At 39.3% G+C, this 15,480-nt stretch overlaps 1 protein-coding gene across 3 annotated transcripts in view; it reads right to left on the reverse strand.

Annotated features, from left to right (window-relative positions):
- Positions 1 to 15,480, reverse strand: part of DCLK2 (doublecortin like kinase 2) — a 157,143-nt gene that overhangs the window by 138,630 nt on the left and 3,033 nt on the right. For all 3 annotated transcript variants that reach the window (XR_331241.5, XM_006111577.5, XM_006111579.5), the window contains exon 2: positions 425 to 759. Coding sequence is in view for 2 of the 3 variants with exons in the window: in XM_006111577.5 (XP_006111639.3) it covers positions 425 to 759 (335 nt within the window). In the remaining variant the exon portion in view is untranslated. The remainder of the gene's footprint in view (positions 1 to 424; positions 760 to 15,480) is intronic.

A 15,480-nucleotide genomic window follows, 5' to 3' on the forward strand; every position in this document is an offset into this window, starting at 1 on the left:
ATGGCGCCGGCCGGCTTCATGCAAATGAAGCCCAGGAAATTCAAATCCCGGGTTTCATTTGCAACTCCGTATGACTACATTACCCACCCCTAGTTCGAACTAGGGGGGTAGTGTAGACATACCTTCAGTTATTGGAGACAGGAAGCTATAGAGCTGGGAGTGACAGAAAGTCTGGATTGGGAAGGCAGAGCGATTCCAGCCTCCCAAATTGTGATTACATCTGCTGGTTAAGGATCATCAAACCCACTTATTGGGGATAAAGGAGGACTTTGGAAAAATTAATGGTTGTTAAAATATAATAAATACACATAAGCCCGATAGAAATTGGATAGTAACAAAAGCTCAACAAGATGGCAGAATATAGACATAGAAGCATCTTAAATAGTACCCAATATTCAATGCCCAATATGGTTTGTTCTCTTACCTGCTTCCCATCCAGTGTTACAAGTCTCTTCACAACACCTGAATCTAACTTAATAGCTTCTGTAATGTCGGTCAAAACCTGTTCAAAGGAATGAGCAGTCTTTTTATTCAGCAGAATTCTCACAGCTTTCCGTGGCTTCACACCACTCCGAATAACAGTCACCAATTTGGGTTTAATGAAATCTTTACTCTCCTTCACTTCACTTTTCATAGTGATCAGAGATGTCAAGGATCGAGCAGACCCAGTTTTAATATTCACAGACCAGTTTGGATTGACATTCTTGGTATAATCAACTTTGCGATATGGTTCATTGGAGGCACATACATAACTCTCTCCTGGGGGGAAAAAAAGAAATACATTGTGATTTAGGATTTTTTGTTAAACACATTATTCAACTTACTCTATACAATCAGCAAACTGACAAATTGTCCATTGTGGTTGAAACCCAAGTCTTGCAAAAGGAAATACGATCCAGTGTCCAATATAAACCACAGTGTTATGCTAGAGGGCCTCAAAAGCCCCTTGTTTGAAATTCCCCTAACCCAGACTAAAGGTTGGAGACATTTCTCTCTCTCCTGAAATTCCCTTTCTACATACTGCTGAATTCTCTCTGCAAAAGTTTACATTCCCAGGGCTCACAAAAAGATTGTACACATACACAAACCACCTGTACAATGTACCCAATAGAAGGAACTGGACTTCCCTACAGACACAAGTTGTACACTGTGATATTCTACCAATATCCTCTATTTAGTTTCAGGAGACAAAGTTTAAGAATTTGCTGAAAAAGTTTATGTCAATATTAGATAACTTGCCTTGTGATAATTTCTCCCTATCACTTCAGGTTATTAAACATTTAAAACGTTTAAATGGGAAAACAAATTAATAGATTACCTAGTCCTTCCTCCCTCTCTCGGCTTTGTGGTTTGGGGGGGAATTTTATAAGAGCCTCTTGTTAAAACACTGAGAACATATGGCCTGTAAAATATGCATGCCCTATTCTTTAAGGCAGTAAGTGCAAAGAAAATACAGCCGTCTCCAGAATTCCAGTCATCTTTAATTCTTCATGGGAGAATATGTAAGCATAGTCTATACATATTCTATACATATGACTCTTACCTAAAGTAACAAAAAGCAGTGTCACATGGTTGACAGAGTTTTGTTGGATCATTTTACACACCAGAGAAATGGAAAAAACTGCTGGAGGGAGTTTCATAGTAACAGCAACAGGACTCTAAACTGAATAATAATTCTCTGGGGTTCTATTAATATGCTAAATTAACACTGGGCGCAGAACAGTCAGTTTTCTGTAAATCTATTCGAAAGGATTTAGAATATTCTGTGCTGAAACCTAAGTTTTAAATTTGCTCCCAATGGGCCTTTTTCTAATTTGAAATGAACATGCAAGTTATAATAAAATGCTTGTAAATATTTAATCTAGTTTTATTAATAAATGATGTATGGTAATCATGATACATGTAGAGAATTCAAAGTGCAGAAAATGAAATACATATTGTCACACTTTACATAAGAGTTTGTTAGCATGTCCATAGTCAATAAATTTCCATTACAAAACTTTTTTTCCCCCCCTCTCCTATAACTTTGACTCAAAAAACCTGATCTGTCCTGAAAGTTGCAATGTTTATCCTAATAGCAAAAGAACTAGACTTCTTTCACACTTTACAATAACTGAAAAGCAGTTAGTTTCAGCCATTGGAAAATTACTTGTCTGTTTTCTTAAACTAGTTGAAGTGATTTTTCCCTTTCTAGTTTACTATAGAACTAAATCTGTCAAAGCTTATTTACTATATTTGAAGAAAATAAGTTGCAATTAAGTTATTCATTATTTTGTTCTGGATAATTTGAAATCCAGTTCTTATCACTAATGCCATTGGAATTGATCCCATTGAAGTCAACAAGAAAATATAAGACACTGTGTTGGTGTACTGCAGCTTAGCGTTGTTTTATAGCTGACAGTTTGAAGATCTCTGTTAATACCAAAAGGTAGGATACCATCTCTCATACTAAGAGAATAAGGCTACATCTAGACTACATGCCTCCGGCGACAGAGGCATGTAGATTAGGCTACCAGGCATAGGAAAATGAAGCAGCGATTTAAATAATTGCCACTTCATTTAAATTTACATGGCTGCAACCCTGAGCCGATCAGCTGTTTGTCGGCTCAGCACGGTAGTCTGGACACGCAGGTGTCAACATCAAAGGCATTTGTCCACCACCCAGGTATGCCTCCTGGAATGAGGTTTACCTGGGTGGTCGACAAATGCCTTTGATGTTGACACCTGCATGTCCAGACTACCGCGCTGAGCCGACAAACAGCTGATTGGCTCAGCGCGGCAGCCATGTAAATTTAAATGAAGCGGCGATTATTTAGATCGCTGCTTCATTTTCCTATGCCTGGTAGCCTAATCTACATGCCTCTGGCGACAGAGGCATGTAGTCTAGATGTAGCCTAAGACAACCAATGTCTGCAGCATATGTATGAAATATATCTGTTGGAAACATTTAACACAAACTTGACTTTCACCACACCCACACCCAAATATTTCCATCAGTAATCAAAATATATGAACAAAGGAAATTGTCAACCTTATATATCAAAGTACACAAAATAAATATTCTTCAAGAAAACTCAGATCTCAAGCAACAGTGTGTAATGAGGGTTACAAAGTTTAAATTTTTGAATGTCAACATCTAGTGTCAATGTCATTAAATAATTATCTGACCCCATGCTTTTGTCTATACTGAAAGAAGGACAGAAGACACTTGATATGGATTTTAATCAGCCACAACTTTATTATTAGGTGTCTGGCAGTACCCAGCAGATAAAAGCATACAGTGCAGGCAACTCCATGATCATTCAAATAACTGCCCAGGGTTTTGTTTTCCATCCAGGTCCTCCAGCTAATCCATTGCTGGGACCTTACCAGCATGAGAGAGTTACAGTGGGCTTTATTAAGAAAGGGGAGTTGCTTCCCTGCCATGTCATTTTTAGGAGCTCCAACACTCTTACCTTCCGCACTGTTTTGTTCTTTTTAACAAAACCTCCTTTTTAATTCCTTTACCTCCCATTTATCTGGTCACTGGATGCCTTCCCTAGAAAGTATCTGCACTGGATACTTACCCCACAATTACATAATGAGTCAAGACATATAGCGTTACAAAGCTTCTAATTCCACCTTGGTGGATTCTGTGCTTCTGGGTAGCTGTAGGAAAAATAATCTCTCCCCCTGTCCGGGGAACATAGCAACTCCTGTTCTAATTGTTCACCTCAGTGGCTCACTTCAACTCTCAGTCTAACCCCTTTACTTCAGGGGCAAGCTGTAGCGTGATTTAGCCACTCTCATCAGCAGCACAGCAAGGGGAAAGGAAAATGGAAAAAAAAATCTCTTAGTCTCTGGTGGCTCTCTGGACATGGAGGCAACCAGACACGATTTCTTAGCTCAGCCTCTCCCCTTCTAGCAGGGATTTTTTTTGTACTTTTGGGGCCTCAAGAGGCTGCTTCCTGAGAAGAGCTCTACCTGACCCTTGCCTCTGCACCTGCAGGATTCTGACAACATCTGTAGTACTTCTGCATTTTAGCAGCACTCACTCGTCCCACAGCTCCCAGCACACTACTGAAGTGACTGAAGGGGAGGCTTTTAACCAGTTCTAGCTCCAGGTGTCCCAATCAACTTGTCTCCATTAGTTAATGAAGGTTCTTGATTGCCTCCAAGTATCTTAGTTAACCAGGAGTAGATCTTGTTTGGTTACCAGGGAAACAAGGACTTGTTTTATTGCTTTATGCTACTTTCTTGTAGCCATCTGGCCTGACCCCGTCACAATAGCCTACCCTCTTTTCTTGCCTTTATGAAAAAGGAGGGGTCAGACCAATACCCACAGCAGGTCCTACCAAAATGAGGGATGTTGCTTACTGGGGAACTGTTTAACTGGTCACTAGTATCACCATTAATGGGTGATGCTTACCAGGTAACGGTTAACTGGTACACAGGAGCAGGGTCCTGCACACGTGGATGGGGGTGGGGCCAGGAGCCAGTGGCAGCCCCCATGCAGGGACCAGGAGCAGCCAGGCTGGAGTGGTCTCCCCTGCCCACCCTCTTTAATCAGTTAAATACAGTGCCAGCACTACATTTAACCATTTAAATGGAATTTTACATCCCTAACCAAAATCTAATATTTTGCTGCCTCAAAAGGAAAGAGCAGGCATGCTACCTTGCCTGCCCTTGGAAAAAGGGTTTCTCATATCCACCCTTTTCAAGCCTGCCACACTTCTGTTCCCAGGGGAAGACTGTCATGCTGATTCACATTACCCTTTTTGCAGCAATTTCTGATCTCATTTTGCACACCACCACCCATACAGCACTGCTATCTTTCTTCTGGCAAGACTGGACAATTTCCCTTCTGCATAAGGGCCAACGCAGTTGTTGCTGGACCATATCATAAACTTCTTACAAAACTGTGAAAATTGAAATAGATAAACCCAAAAAACTTAAGGATATTATCTATTAAAATTATCTAAGAAAAATGAATTATGCCCGGCCTATCAGTAGAGGATCGGAAAAGGCACAGCTAACAAGAGCAAATTATTTTGTTTTATGGGTGCTATAAATAGTTACTAAAACCATTGTGTACATTCATTTATAAACGTATTAACAGTCTAATGCATAGAAAAGGAAGACTGCTTTGAAAACATGCTTCATAATCTGATGGCCCAAACCTGAGAGGCACTGGGTATGCACAACTGTGGAGGGTTACTCAGAATACCCCAAGTATAGGTATTTACTTTGTACAGATACCAGTAATCCTATGTATAGCTCTACAAAACCAGCATACCCTATCATAGTTAAAAAAAAATGCATTATTATTCAATTTCACTCATATTACTTCCAAAAAAAATTCATTAGAATTGACCTAACCCAGGGAGAAGGGTTGTTCACAGTATCACATTCCAGTTCCAAAACTTGGGGACAGATTCTCAAATGAGATCTAGCTCCTTTACACCACTCAGCAATAAAAAGGGTCCAGAATCTGGCTACCAAAGTGTCAGGCTGACTGCCGGTTACCCCATACCTTATCGCAGACGGTTCGGCTAGAGACAGCGGTTAGCTAGTTTTAACTGGTGATGAGCTCGCCCCAGGCCTCCTTAGTTGCATCAACAAGTTGTGAGATAATTAGGCCCAAAGACATTTGGTATGAGAACTAGATAGCGGTGGCGTTTCCTGCTAGAATCTGCTTGTGGATGTTTACACCCCTAAGAAAGGAATAATTATAAAATGGCCGAAAGGCACTGATTGGCGAACAGTCTCACCTGTGGACCTAGACCATGTGGGTGCCCAGGAACTCCCCACACTGGAGCAGCACCCGCTACTAGCCCTCGAGAGCACAGGCAAAGGGGTCTGGAACTGTCGGTAACAGAAGGGGCATAAGCATTGGATTCTTGTTTGCCTGCTTGCTTGCTCCTCCGTAGTGAGAAGCACATATTTAGTAATGCATGAAGGCTGTGAGGCGTAATATGCTCTGGCAATAAAACCTCCTATATTTATGCACCTAGTGTAGCTTCACTGAGTATAGCCGAACCTCCTGTTAGAACAACACAAAAGAACTACTAGCTAGGATAAAGCTAAGAGACAAGACTCCTAAAGCCATTCACCAATACACCTAAAGCTGGCACAGGGGTATATTGGTAGAAGAAGGGAACATATCAAGGTAGTGAAGGCTTCAAGGATGAGCCATGGTTAAGCTCTTCTCTGCCTTCCTCCACCAGTGTAAGGTTGCCTAGCAACCCTACGTCATTAATAGGGTCCTACCAATTTCATGGCTGTAAAAAACATATCACAGACCATGAAATAAACCCTTCCCCTTGAAATATTTTCTCTTTGTTGCAGGGAATGCCCCAGCTGAGGGGCTCCTATCTGCAAATCCTCACCAGGCTAGAGAGGGGGACAGAGCTTGTCAATTCACTGCACGGCCACTCTCAGATGGAGATCAGAGCCACTTAAGTGCCTCCCCTGGTGTAGGAAGCTCTATTGATGGGCAGGCCGCCAAAGGTTGCTGCAGCTAGAGAAGGCTTGTGGACACAAGTCCGATCTCCAATTGCTCTCGGGAGGGTCCCAGCAAGGAGTCTTACTTCCCAAACCCTGCTCCCAGAAGAGAGACCTCCATGGTTACAACACTGAAAAGTCAGATGTAAGCCTCTGAAAAGTGAAATTGACCAATTTTAAACACTCTGGCCCATGACGTTGATCAAAACAAACCATGAATTTTATAGGACTCTCACCATTGATACCGGGGGCTTGTGCAAACCAGTAATCAGAATACCTTCAAATATCTTCTATGGCCATAGATGGGACACTAATAGAGAGGGTTCTAAGTTACTGCACTGAATTCTTTCCCCAGTGTCTAGCTGGTGATCTTGACGACAAGATAACTGATGACCATATTTGAGGTAGGAAATTTTCCCTTGGGTCAGATTGGGAGAGTCTATAGGGGTTCTTCATTTTCATGTGCAGCATAGGGCACAGGTCACTTGCTGGTTTGAATTACAGTAAAAAAGTGAATTTTCTGCAATGTTAAGTCTTTAAATCATTATTTGAGGATTTCAGTAACTCAGAAGTTATAGATCTATGCTGGCCACAGAATCTCACTCCACTCAATGTGCAAGAGGTCAGACTAGATGACCACCATGGTCCCTTTTAGCCTTAAAGTCTGCAAGTCCACAAAAATCAGACAGCTGAAACAAGATCCCTGAAACCTTAAGCCTCTCGTGCTGCCAATCACAGTTTGGTTACAGGAAAATCTGGCCCACTCCCTTCATTTTTCTGTGTGATTAATTCTTTATTTGAATACTTGCATGAAGCTTCCACTCATTTTAATGAGAATAATGTGTACATATCAAAGGGCAAATCCCAACTCAAATGACAAGAGTTTTAAACTATGTGGTAATATCAATTTTCTGGCAAGATCACATCACTGTTTTACCCAAAGAGATTTGTGAACTCATTTCAGAATTATCCTTCTATACCAGCAATATTTTCACAGTAAGTTTACAGAAACTACTAAGATACCACATTTTATTAAAAACATGGCAATAATCAAAGAGATATATGGAAAAGGTCTTTCTTTACTAGATTCAAAAGGGGGTGTTTATTTTCTGCAAGAATCTTAATAAGCTATAAGGCTGCTCTCTCTCTAGATTTTGGATTGCCAAAGAGAAACACCATTGATTTGAGAGATCTTTCTTAACCCCTTCCAATAGGCTCATTAATTAGATATCAAACAGCTAAAAAGGAAACACTCAATGAGCTGTAAAAACAGATGTTAGAGAACCATAGGAAAGATTTTTGTTGCCGTTACAGAACTACATTTTTTACAGATTTTTTTTCTTTACAGTTGTTTTTAAAAGACCAGATTTCTGCATGAAACTGCTGAGGAAAAGACAGAGCATAGGGGAACAAAAGAAAATACAGGTTGAAATTCTCTGGTACCCACAGGACCTGACTGGTTAAGAACCAGGTATCAGGGAAGGTTAATGCCCTCTGATGCTGCCAGCTCCAGGGCACCTCTTCAGCAGCACCAGACGGGCCAGCATTGATGGAGATGGGAGAAAGGATGTAGGGATGTTAAAATGCATTTAATTAAGTAACCATATTTCAACAGAAAATTTCAGTGGATGATGGACCCAGATTATAAAAGATACAACCTGTATTAGAATTTTGAGAGGGAATGTTCTGAGTGTTGCTGTAAGGTCTCTACTGTAGATATGACCTTTGATGCCTAAGGAATATTTTTATCCTGAAAAATCTAGGCACTGAGTCCGTTTAGGGTTAAGCAGCAGCTGAGCAGTTTTGTGGATCACAGTAGAGTCTAATATTGGACCTGAGGTGCTTAAATCAGTGGTTTAAACACATAAGGCCATTTGTAAATCTGAGCCTCAGTTTTCTCTCCTTATGTCAGTGTTCTGAGAACTGCAACTGTTTGTTTTAAATTTTGAGTACAGTAATTCCTCATTTAACACTATCGATGCGTTTCTGAAAATGTTCGTGCTAAGTGAAAACGTGCTATGTGGGGTCAATTTTCCCATTAAAAATAATGGAAAACGTGGGGGTTGCGTTTCAGGTGGTGGTGGCAAAGTCAATTTTTTGTTGGTGGTCGGTCGTCAACATCAGCATTAGATATCTAGCAACACAAGTTGCTGTGGTTTGTTAAAACACAAAGATAAACACATGAGTGAGTGGAGGACGCTGCGACCACATGTATTCATCTGTTCATGTGTATTACCACGGTTTTCCATCAACTTATACCAGCACACAAAGTAGTCCACCACTTGATTATTTTCATGTTATTTCAGGGACATGTTATTCGAAAAAGTTCCCTAAAAAAAATTGTGCTATTGTGAAAACGTCTTAAGCGGGCACGTGTTAAATGAGTAATTACTGTATGTTCTTAATCCTCCCTCATGAATGTGAGCCTCATTGATTCGGAGAAAAGAGAAAACAGTGAGAAATGTTAGAAGCATTTGAAAATGTGCACATGCAGTCTACTAATAAACCTTATCAATTTAAGTATGGCTCTTCAGCTACATATCTGATTTTTTTTCTAAGATTGAGTTGATTTTCACACACACACACATTCAAACAACTACAAGTAACTTTTAAAAAAAATATTTCAGTAAATGGACAGCTTCTGCTCTCTATCAGGGCCATTTCAGTATTGCATCCTACATTCAGCAATTAATGTAGCTGAAGTTGCATATCTTAATTAAACCTTATCCTGTAGCGTAAACATACCATGAGGTGGAGGTTCACTTGTGCAGCCTACTCACTAGTCCAGGTTACCCATCATTGTTTTAAACCAAGGAAGAGAAACATGAAAAGTTCCATTATTGCAATATTATGGTCAAAGTTCTAACTGCATTTAAAAAGGAAACTGAACTACAAGGGTTCTAGAAATTATGGGAAAGATTGTGATCTCAGTTACCTTAATATAAATCAGGAGAAACTCCACTGAGGTTGTGTAAATGAAAACTGAATCTGGTCCTTCAATTTCTTGAATTCACTGAACTTTGTGTAGTTTAAAATTTCCATCATCACTTGATTGTTTTTACTGTGATTTAGGGTGATGAAACAGAAATGCTATTAAATATTACTAGTATGTGTAAAAGTAGAGAAAAAATTATGGTATCTAGGCAAACTAGCTGAAAGTATGTTGTAATAGTGGATGCTGGTTCATATTTAGTTTATCACTATATTTTTACACAGCTTCCAACATAAAGGAAGTATACCAAACCACTTACTGAAAGCATTTTATACTGAGGTCTCTAAGACACTTTAGCAATCCATAGATATTGCTACACCTATTTTGAACTGAGGTAACTGAATGGGATAATCATATCTTGTGAACAGAGGGTTGGATTTTGTGTTATTTCTTGGATAAAAATCACTGAAGTCTGTGGGAATATAAAATAGTACATCTATATTCAGAATAGTGAAGTTTAAATGGAATATCTGTAAATCTTCCTTTGGCAGCCTTTTGTTTTGATTATAAGGCATTTGGCTTGCTTGTAAAATGTGTATCCAGTTAGGTGTGATGTATCATGTTCATGCGATGAAAGGCACTGAGATATTTTACAAATACTTTCCTCATGATCATATATAATCACAAGTCACAGATGTTTTTATTGTGTGGTGCTATTTAAAATGTTTATTTTTGTTCTTAATTTCATGAAGTCAATGTTATGTTGATATAGCTAAATAGAAATATGGCTATTTATTAATTTTATGAATGTTTAATATACACATCCATTTAAAATCAGCAAAAATAATATATCCTCATTTTACATCAATCTAGAAAGTAATTGGTCTCAATAACTCTCTTAATTATTGTCCCAGGATAGGACCTGTCATTTTTCTTCTGTGCAATATCAGTTTTTACAGCAGCACAGACAAATGTCCCAAGATGTTGTAGGGTGTTCTGTAAACTGTTCCTTAAAAGTTAGAATCTTGACCCAAAAGCCTTGTGTTAGGGTGTGACAGTGATTTCCATTAAGTATACGGTATTGGGAGAATTTTTAGTTTCGCAACTCATGGGAAAACGACTTAGGAATTTGGTCTTAAATGCAGGTAATGTTTCTTCTTCATGTGTAATACTCCAAACTATGAGGAACACAGTAAAAAACAAATTACATTATGTGTTGATTGTATCATCTAAAATGTCAACAGAAGTTCTAACTTTTTAAACAAGCTTCAGAGGGGTAGCCAAGTTAGTCTGCACAGGATAAACTTAAAAAACAACTAATAGTTTGGTAGCACATTCAAGACTAACAAAACATGTAGATGGTATCATGAGCTTTCGTGGGCACAGCCCACTTCTTCAGATGTTATCCAGCCAACTTCAGATGTTATCTGAAGAAGTGGGCTGTGCCCATGAAAGCTCATACTACCATCTACATGTTTCGTTAATCTTTAAAGTGCTACCATCCTTTTTGTTGTTTAAGTTTATTTTTAAATAAGGATAGGCTTTTATTTGGGGATCTATCACCTGAAGGATTTCTGCACAGAAAAGTAGTCACTTCATTGCTGCAGACACTATCCTAAGTCCTTGGATGTTGCATATGCTCCATTGAAATTAGAATGGCTCCATTGAAATTAGAATGACAACATATGAGGCAATTTCACACTTCTGCCAAAATAGTTTTGCAGCCTGGCTGAACTTCTGCAGAATAATTTGGCTGGATAAAGAAACCAGATTGTAACCTGCTTCAATAGCACTTATATTATTTCTGCCTAAAAAGCCTCTTATTGCTTAACTACATTTCTTTTTCATCAGAGTATTATGGATGTAAATGTTATTTTTTTTTAAGTAATCATGAAACCTATTAACCATTTAAGAGGTAAAATTGTAACTGTTACGAAGTTCACACATACACAGGGAATTAGGAGTATGTGAAAGTGTACCCAGAGTTCCTGCTGTCGGGGCCTCGTGCACCTAGAATCCAGCAGCCAAATTTAATCGTAACTGAAATATGTTACCAATAAGCATCTGCTAGTGAGTGGAATTTTTATTTTATCAACAATATTTTGAGAAAACAAGAAAAAAATCCTAACCAGTCTCATGTCATACAGTCTGTAAACCACTGCTATGTAAACCACTACCAGAGTCTCCCGCTTTGTATTTTCAATGAGGCAATTGTTATATGTATATGCCATTTGAGGTTATGTATTCGCTTTAAAGTAATGTATTCCTGTAAAGTTCACTGCAGATAAGAGCTGACGGCATATTTACATACTTGGAAACACAGCTATTGCATATAGGTGGAATCATGCTAATCCTCTAGGGAATTATATGCTTACGAATTACTTTGAAATTTAGGGTCTGATACAAATGGTTCCCACAGATTTGCACTCCTATTGATTTGTTACATTGTGTTTAATGATGTTTAGAAACAATTTCATAATGTGAGTTTAAATACATAATTTAATCCTGGTAGAAAATATTTCTACACATCTGTATTTAGCACAAGCCAATAATCACAGCATCAGAGGATTTCTTCGTTGTTCAGTAAATAAAAACTCTGAGTTCAAATGAGCAGGTGTAATGGTTAAGGGTATACGATATGGATGGTAGTGTTCTTTTTCATTTTACAGATGTGGGAAATGGGTAAAAAGTACAGTAATTCCTCATTTAACACTATAGATGCATTTCTGAAAACGTTTGTGCTAAGCGAAAACCTGCTATGCGGGGTCAATTTTCCCATTAAAAATAATGGAAAACGTGGGGGTTGCATTTCAGGTGGTGGTGGCAAAGTCAATTTTTTGTTGGTGGTCGGTCGTCAACATCAGCATTAGATATCTAGCAACACAAGTCGCCACGGTTTGTTAAAACACAAAGAAACACATGAGCGAGAGGAGGAATGCTGTGACTACATGTATTCATCTGCTCATGCGTATTACCACTGTTTTCACCAATTTACACCGCCACACGAAGTACTCCACCACGTGTTATTTCGGGGACAGTCATGTTATTCAAAAAAATGTTCCCTAAAAAAAAAATCGTGCTGTTGCAAAAGTGTGTTAAGCGGGCACGTGTTAAATGGGTAATTACTGTACTAGAATTTGTGCTGTCTTTTTGGAAACGCCACCTGTTTTCCCAATGAAGTGACTCCTATTTGCAGGACAGCATTCATTGCTGGAGTGGGAAGTTGCAATTTGTATTTACGTGTGCTAGCTGAAGTCAGTATCGCAAATTGGGGGCAGATCTAAGATTAGTGTTTTGGCTCCCAGTTTGATGCATAACCTATAAGATGCAGTGTGGGGCTGGCGAGTAGGTTTCACCGCCGTTTGTCAAGCCCTGGTAATATAATTTTTTTAAATAGTCAAGTTTTGTGGTTTCAGGTGTGTGTGTGTGAAGTTCCCCAGGGTTGTAACTATGGGGCTCCAGACCTGAAAGGAGTTCATTTCAAGTTTTGTCATCCTTACCTCTGCACTGTTGCTGACAAGAGTGCTGCCTTCAGAGCTGGGCTCTCTGTCAGCAGCCTCAAAGCTTCCTGCAGCCAAGGGAGGTTCCTGGTAGTACGTCTGACCTGACCCTGGGAGCAGCCTTTGCAGGGCTTGACATACAGCAGGAGCCCTCTCCACTACAATAGGCAGGTTTAACCAGGTGATCAGATTCACAGTCCGTCGCACCCATGAATTTGGTAGAGCCCTAAATAGGGATGTAAATGACTATTCAACTACCCAATAAGCCTAAGTCACTCCTCCTCTCCCCTGCTGCCAGCTAGTGGGGGGAACAGGAGCTGGAGCTGGGGGGAGCTGGCTTAAAAACCTTTTCCCCCAGCATGGTATTGAAGATGAAAAGTCCCAATCTTTTTTAATCTCTCTTCATGTGACCCATTACAATCCCTAATAATTTTTGTTGCTCTTTTCTGAACCTTTTCCAATGCCAGTACATTTTTTTTTAGATGAGGTGACCACATCTGTATGCAGTATTCAAGATGTGAGTATACCATGGATTTATAAAAAGACAATAAGCTATTCTCTGTTTTACTCTTTCTTTCATCTCTATCCCTATCACCCATAGCTAAGTTTTGTGTTTCTATTGGTGATGCACATTTCTATATGCTTCCATGTACATAAAAAAATATTCTGCACATGGATGGAAAATATTAGAGGGAACACTAGCCATCACACCCTACAGATCCCATTGGCAGGGAAGGGTGAACAGCAGCCAATAAGAGCTGCAAGTGGCCATACCTACAGATATGCAGGCAAACAAAGCATCTCTCAGCCCACCAGGAAGTAACCATCACAAACTGTATCTTTTGGTTTGAGCGCCACGTATTGCCTGCCCCTGGTTTAGAACAGCCACAGCATCTCTGAGCCAGGAAAGCACAAGTTTACATCAGTTTCAGGACATGATGTTTAAAGCATGTTTCACCAGACATGCTGAGGATGTTAAATTTCTTAATTGCAGTTGTTAGGTTACATTTATTGTTGTGACACGTGCTGCTAAATTTGTTTGTGGCTATAGATGAGTCATAGACATCTATGTACATTAAAAAAAAAAACCACGAAAAAACTGCCTGGCTAATTTTTTAAAAATGTCAAAAATAGAATTTCTTATTTTGTGTGCCCAAGCCCACAACAAAGCATGTAGTGTCTCAATTTAGCTGATTCAGAGTACCATGACACAGGGTTTGATCAGCTGGTTCTTATATGCCAAACAGATATTTTAACTGGCAAATAGCAAATTTGCCTTAAAGTGCTCATCTGCATTGGATCTGTACATTTCCAAGAGCTGTAAAGAGCGACTAAGTGGAAACAAGCTTAATACAGCACCTACTGGGCTAGTCACAGAACTCTTTTTCAGTTCATTTGATGGAGCTGCTACTGCAACCAATAAATTAGAACTCTTTTGGTTCCAAGTACAGCTACTTGGGCAAGATGTACAAACAGCTTGTCCTGCCAACAGAGATGTGAAGGACTGAAGTAGGTGGTTGCATTGGCTCTGGTGCTTGGCACCAGTTACCATACACAAAAGCCTTGCACTGTACTTACAACGTGACAACATTAGTAGAGGTGCATGAGACAGTACAAGGCTATTGCCATTCTTTTAGAAGCATTAATTCCTCTGATTTTTTATTCAAGTCTGCTTGGTCAGAAGGGAAGAGAAAGTAAAGAGTAAGTGTTTCTCCACCAAACTGATGAGTCCTGACTGCAAAGGAGGGTTTCTATGGATAGCCACTAGTAGTATGGGTTTTCCCTACCCTGCATGCTTCCTGCCCCAGGGTTTGCTTTCTTCTATCTGCACAGTAAACAGATCTAGAGCTGAAGCCAATGTTGGTGAAATTTGGTGTGCTAATTGGAGCATATGCTAATCCAATCATGATTCTGTAGGACTTTTCTGTGAGCTGTGTTGATCATGGACAAATGAGCAAATTATTGGGAATCTTTTTTCCCCATTTATTTTACTGAGAACACCACGAAAGTGATGTTTCAATAGTAGCATTGTTGTGCTGCTGTGCATCTGATGAATAAAGCAAGAGGGCACACTCAATAAGCATATTACATGAAAACAACAAAAAAAGATAGGATTTTCATAAACTTTCATCCATCATGATAGGCATCAGTTTTAACAATAACTAAAAATCACCTACAGCATGAAATCACTGTAATAAACATCTGGGTGCTTTGGCATTAAACGATCACTTCTACTAGGCACTCATTTTGATGGTCTCCAAGGTGATCTAGACTAGTAATGAGCAAACTACCTTTGTCTAATTTCATATTCACTTAAACAACCACCTTCTGGCCTCATTGATTGAAGCACCAAGAGTCAAGACCTGGCCCTAATGGAAAGACTGACAAATTATACTGAAAATTTTGCATAGGTAAGACCATGAAAGAGAGGCTACAGGGAGAATAAACTCCAATTAAAAAAAAAAAAAGAGTATAGAGAACAAGCAACAAATGAAAACATAGTTTCAGTGTATTTATATATCATACACAGAACACCCATTTGCACCAACCTGACTATTGCACACC

The sequence above is a fragment of the Pelodiscus sinensis genome, chromosome 4 (genome assembly GCF_052426305.1).
Source record: "Pelodiscus sinensis isolate ZL-2025 chromosome 4, ASM5242630v1, whole genome shotgun sequence".
NCBI classification, from domain to species: Eukaryota; Metazoa; Chordata; order Testudines; family Trionychidae; genus Pelodiscus; species Pelodiscus sinensis.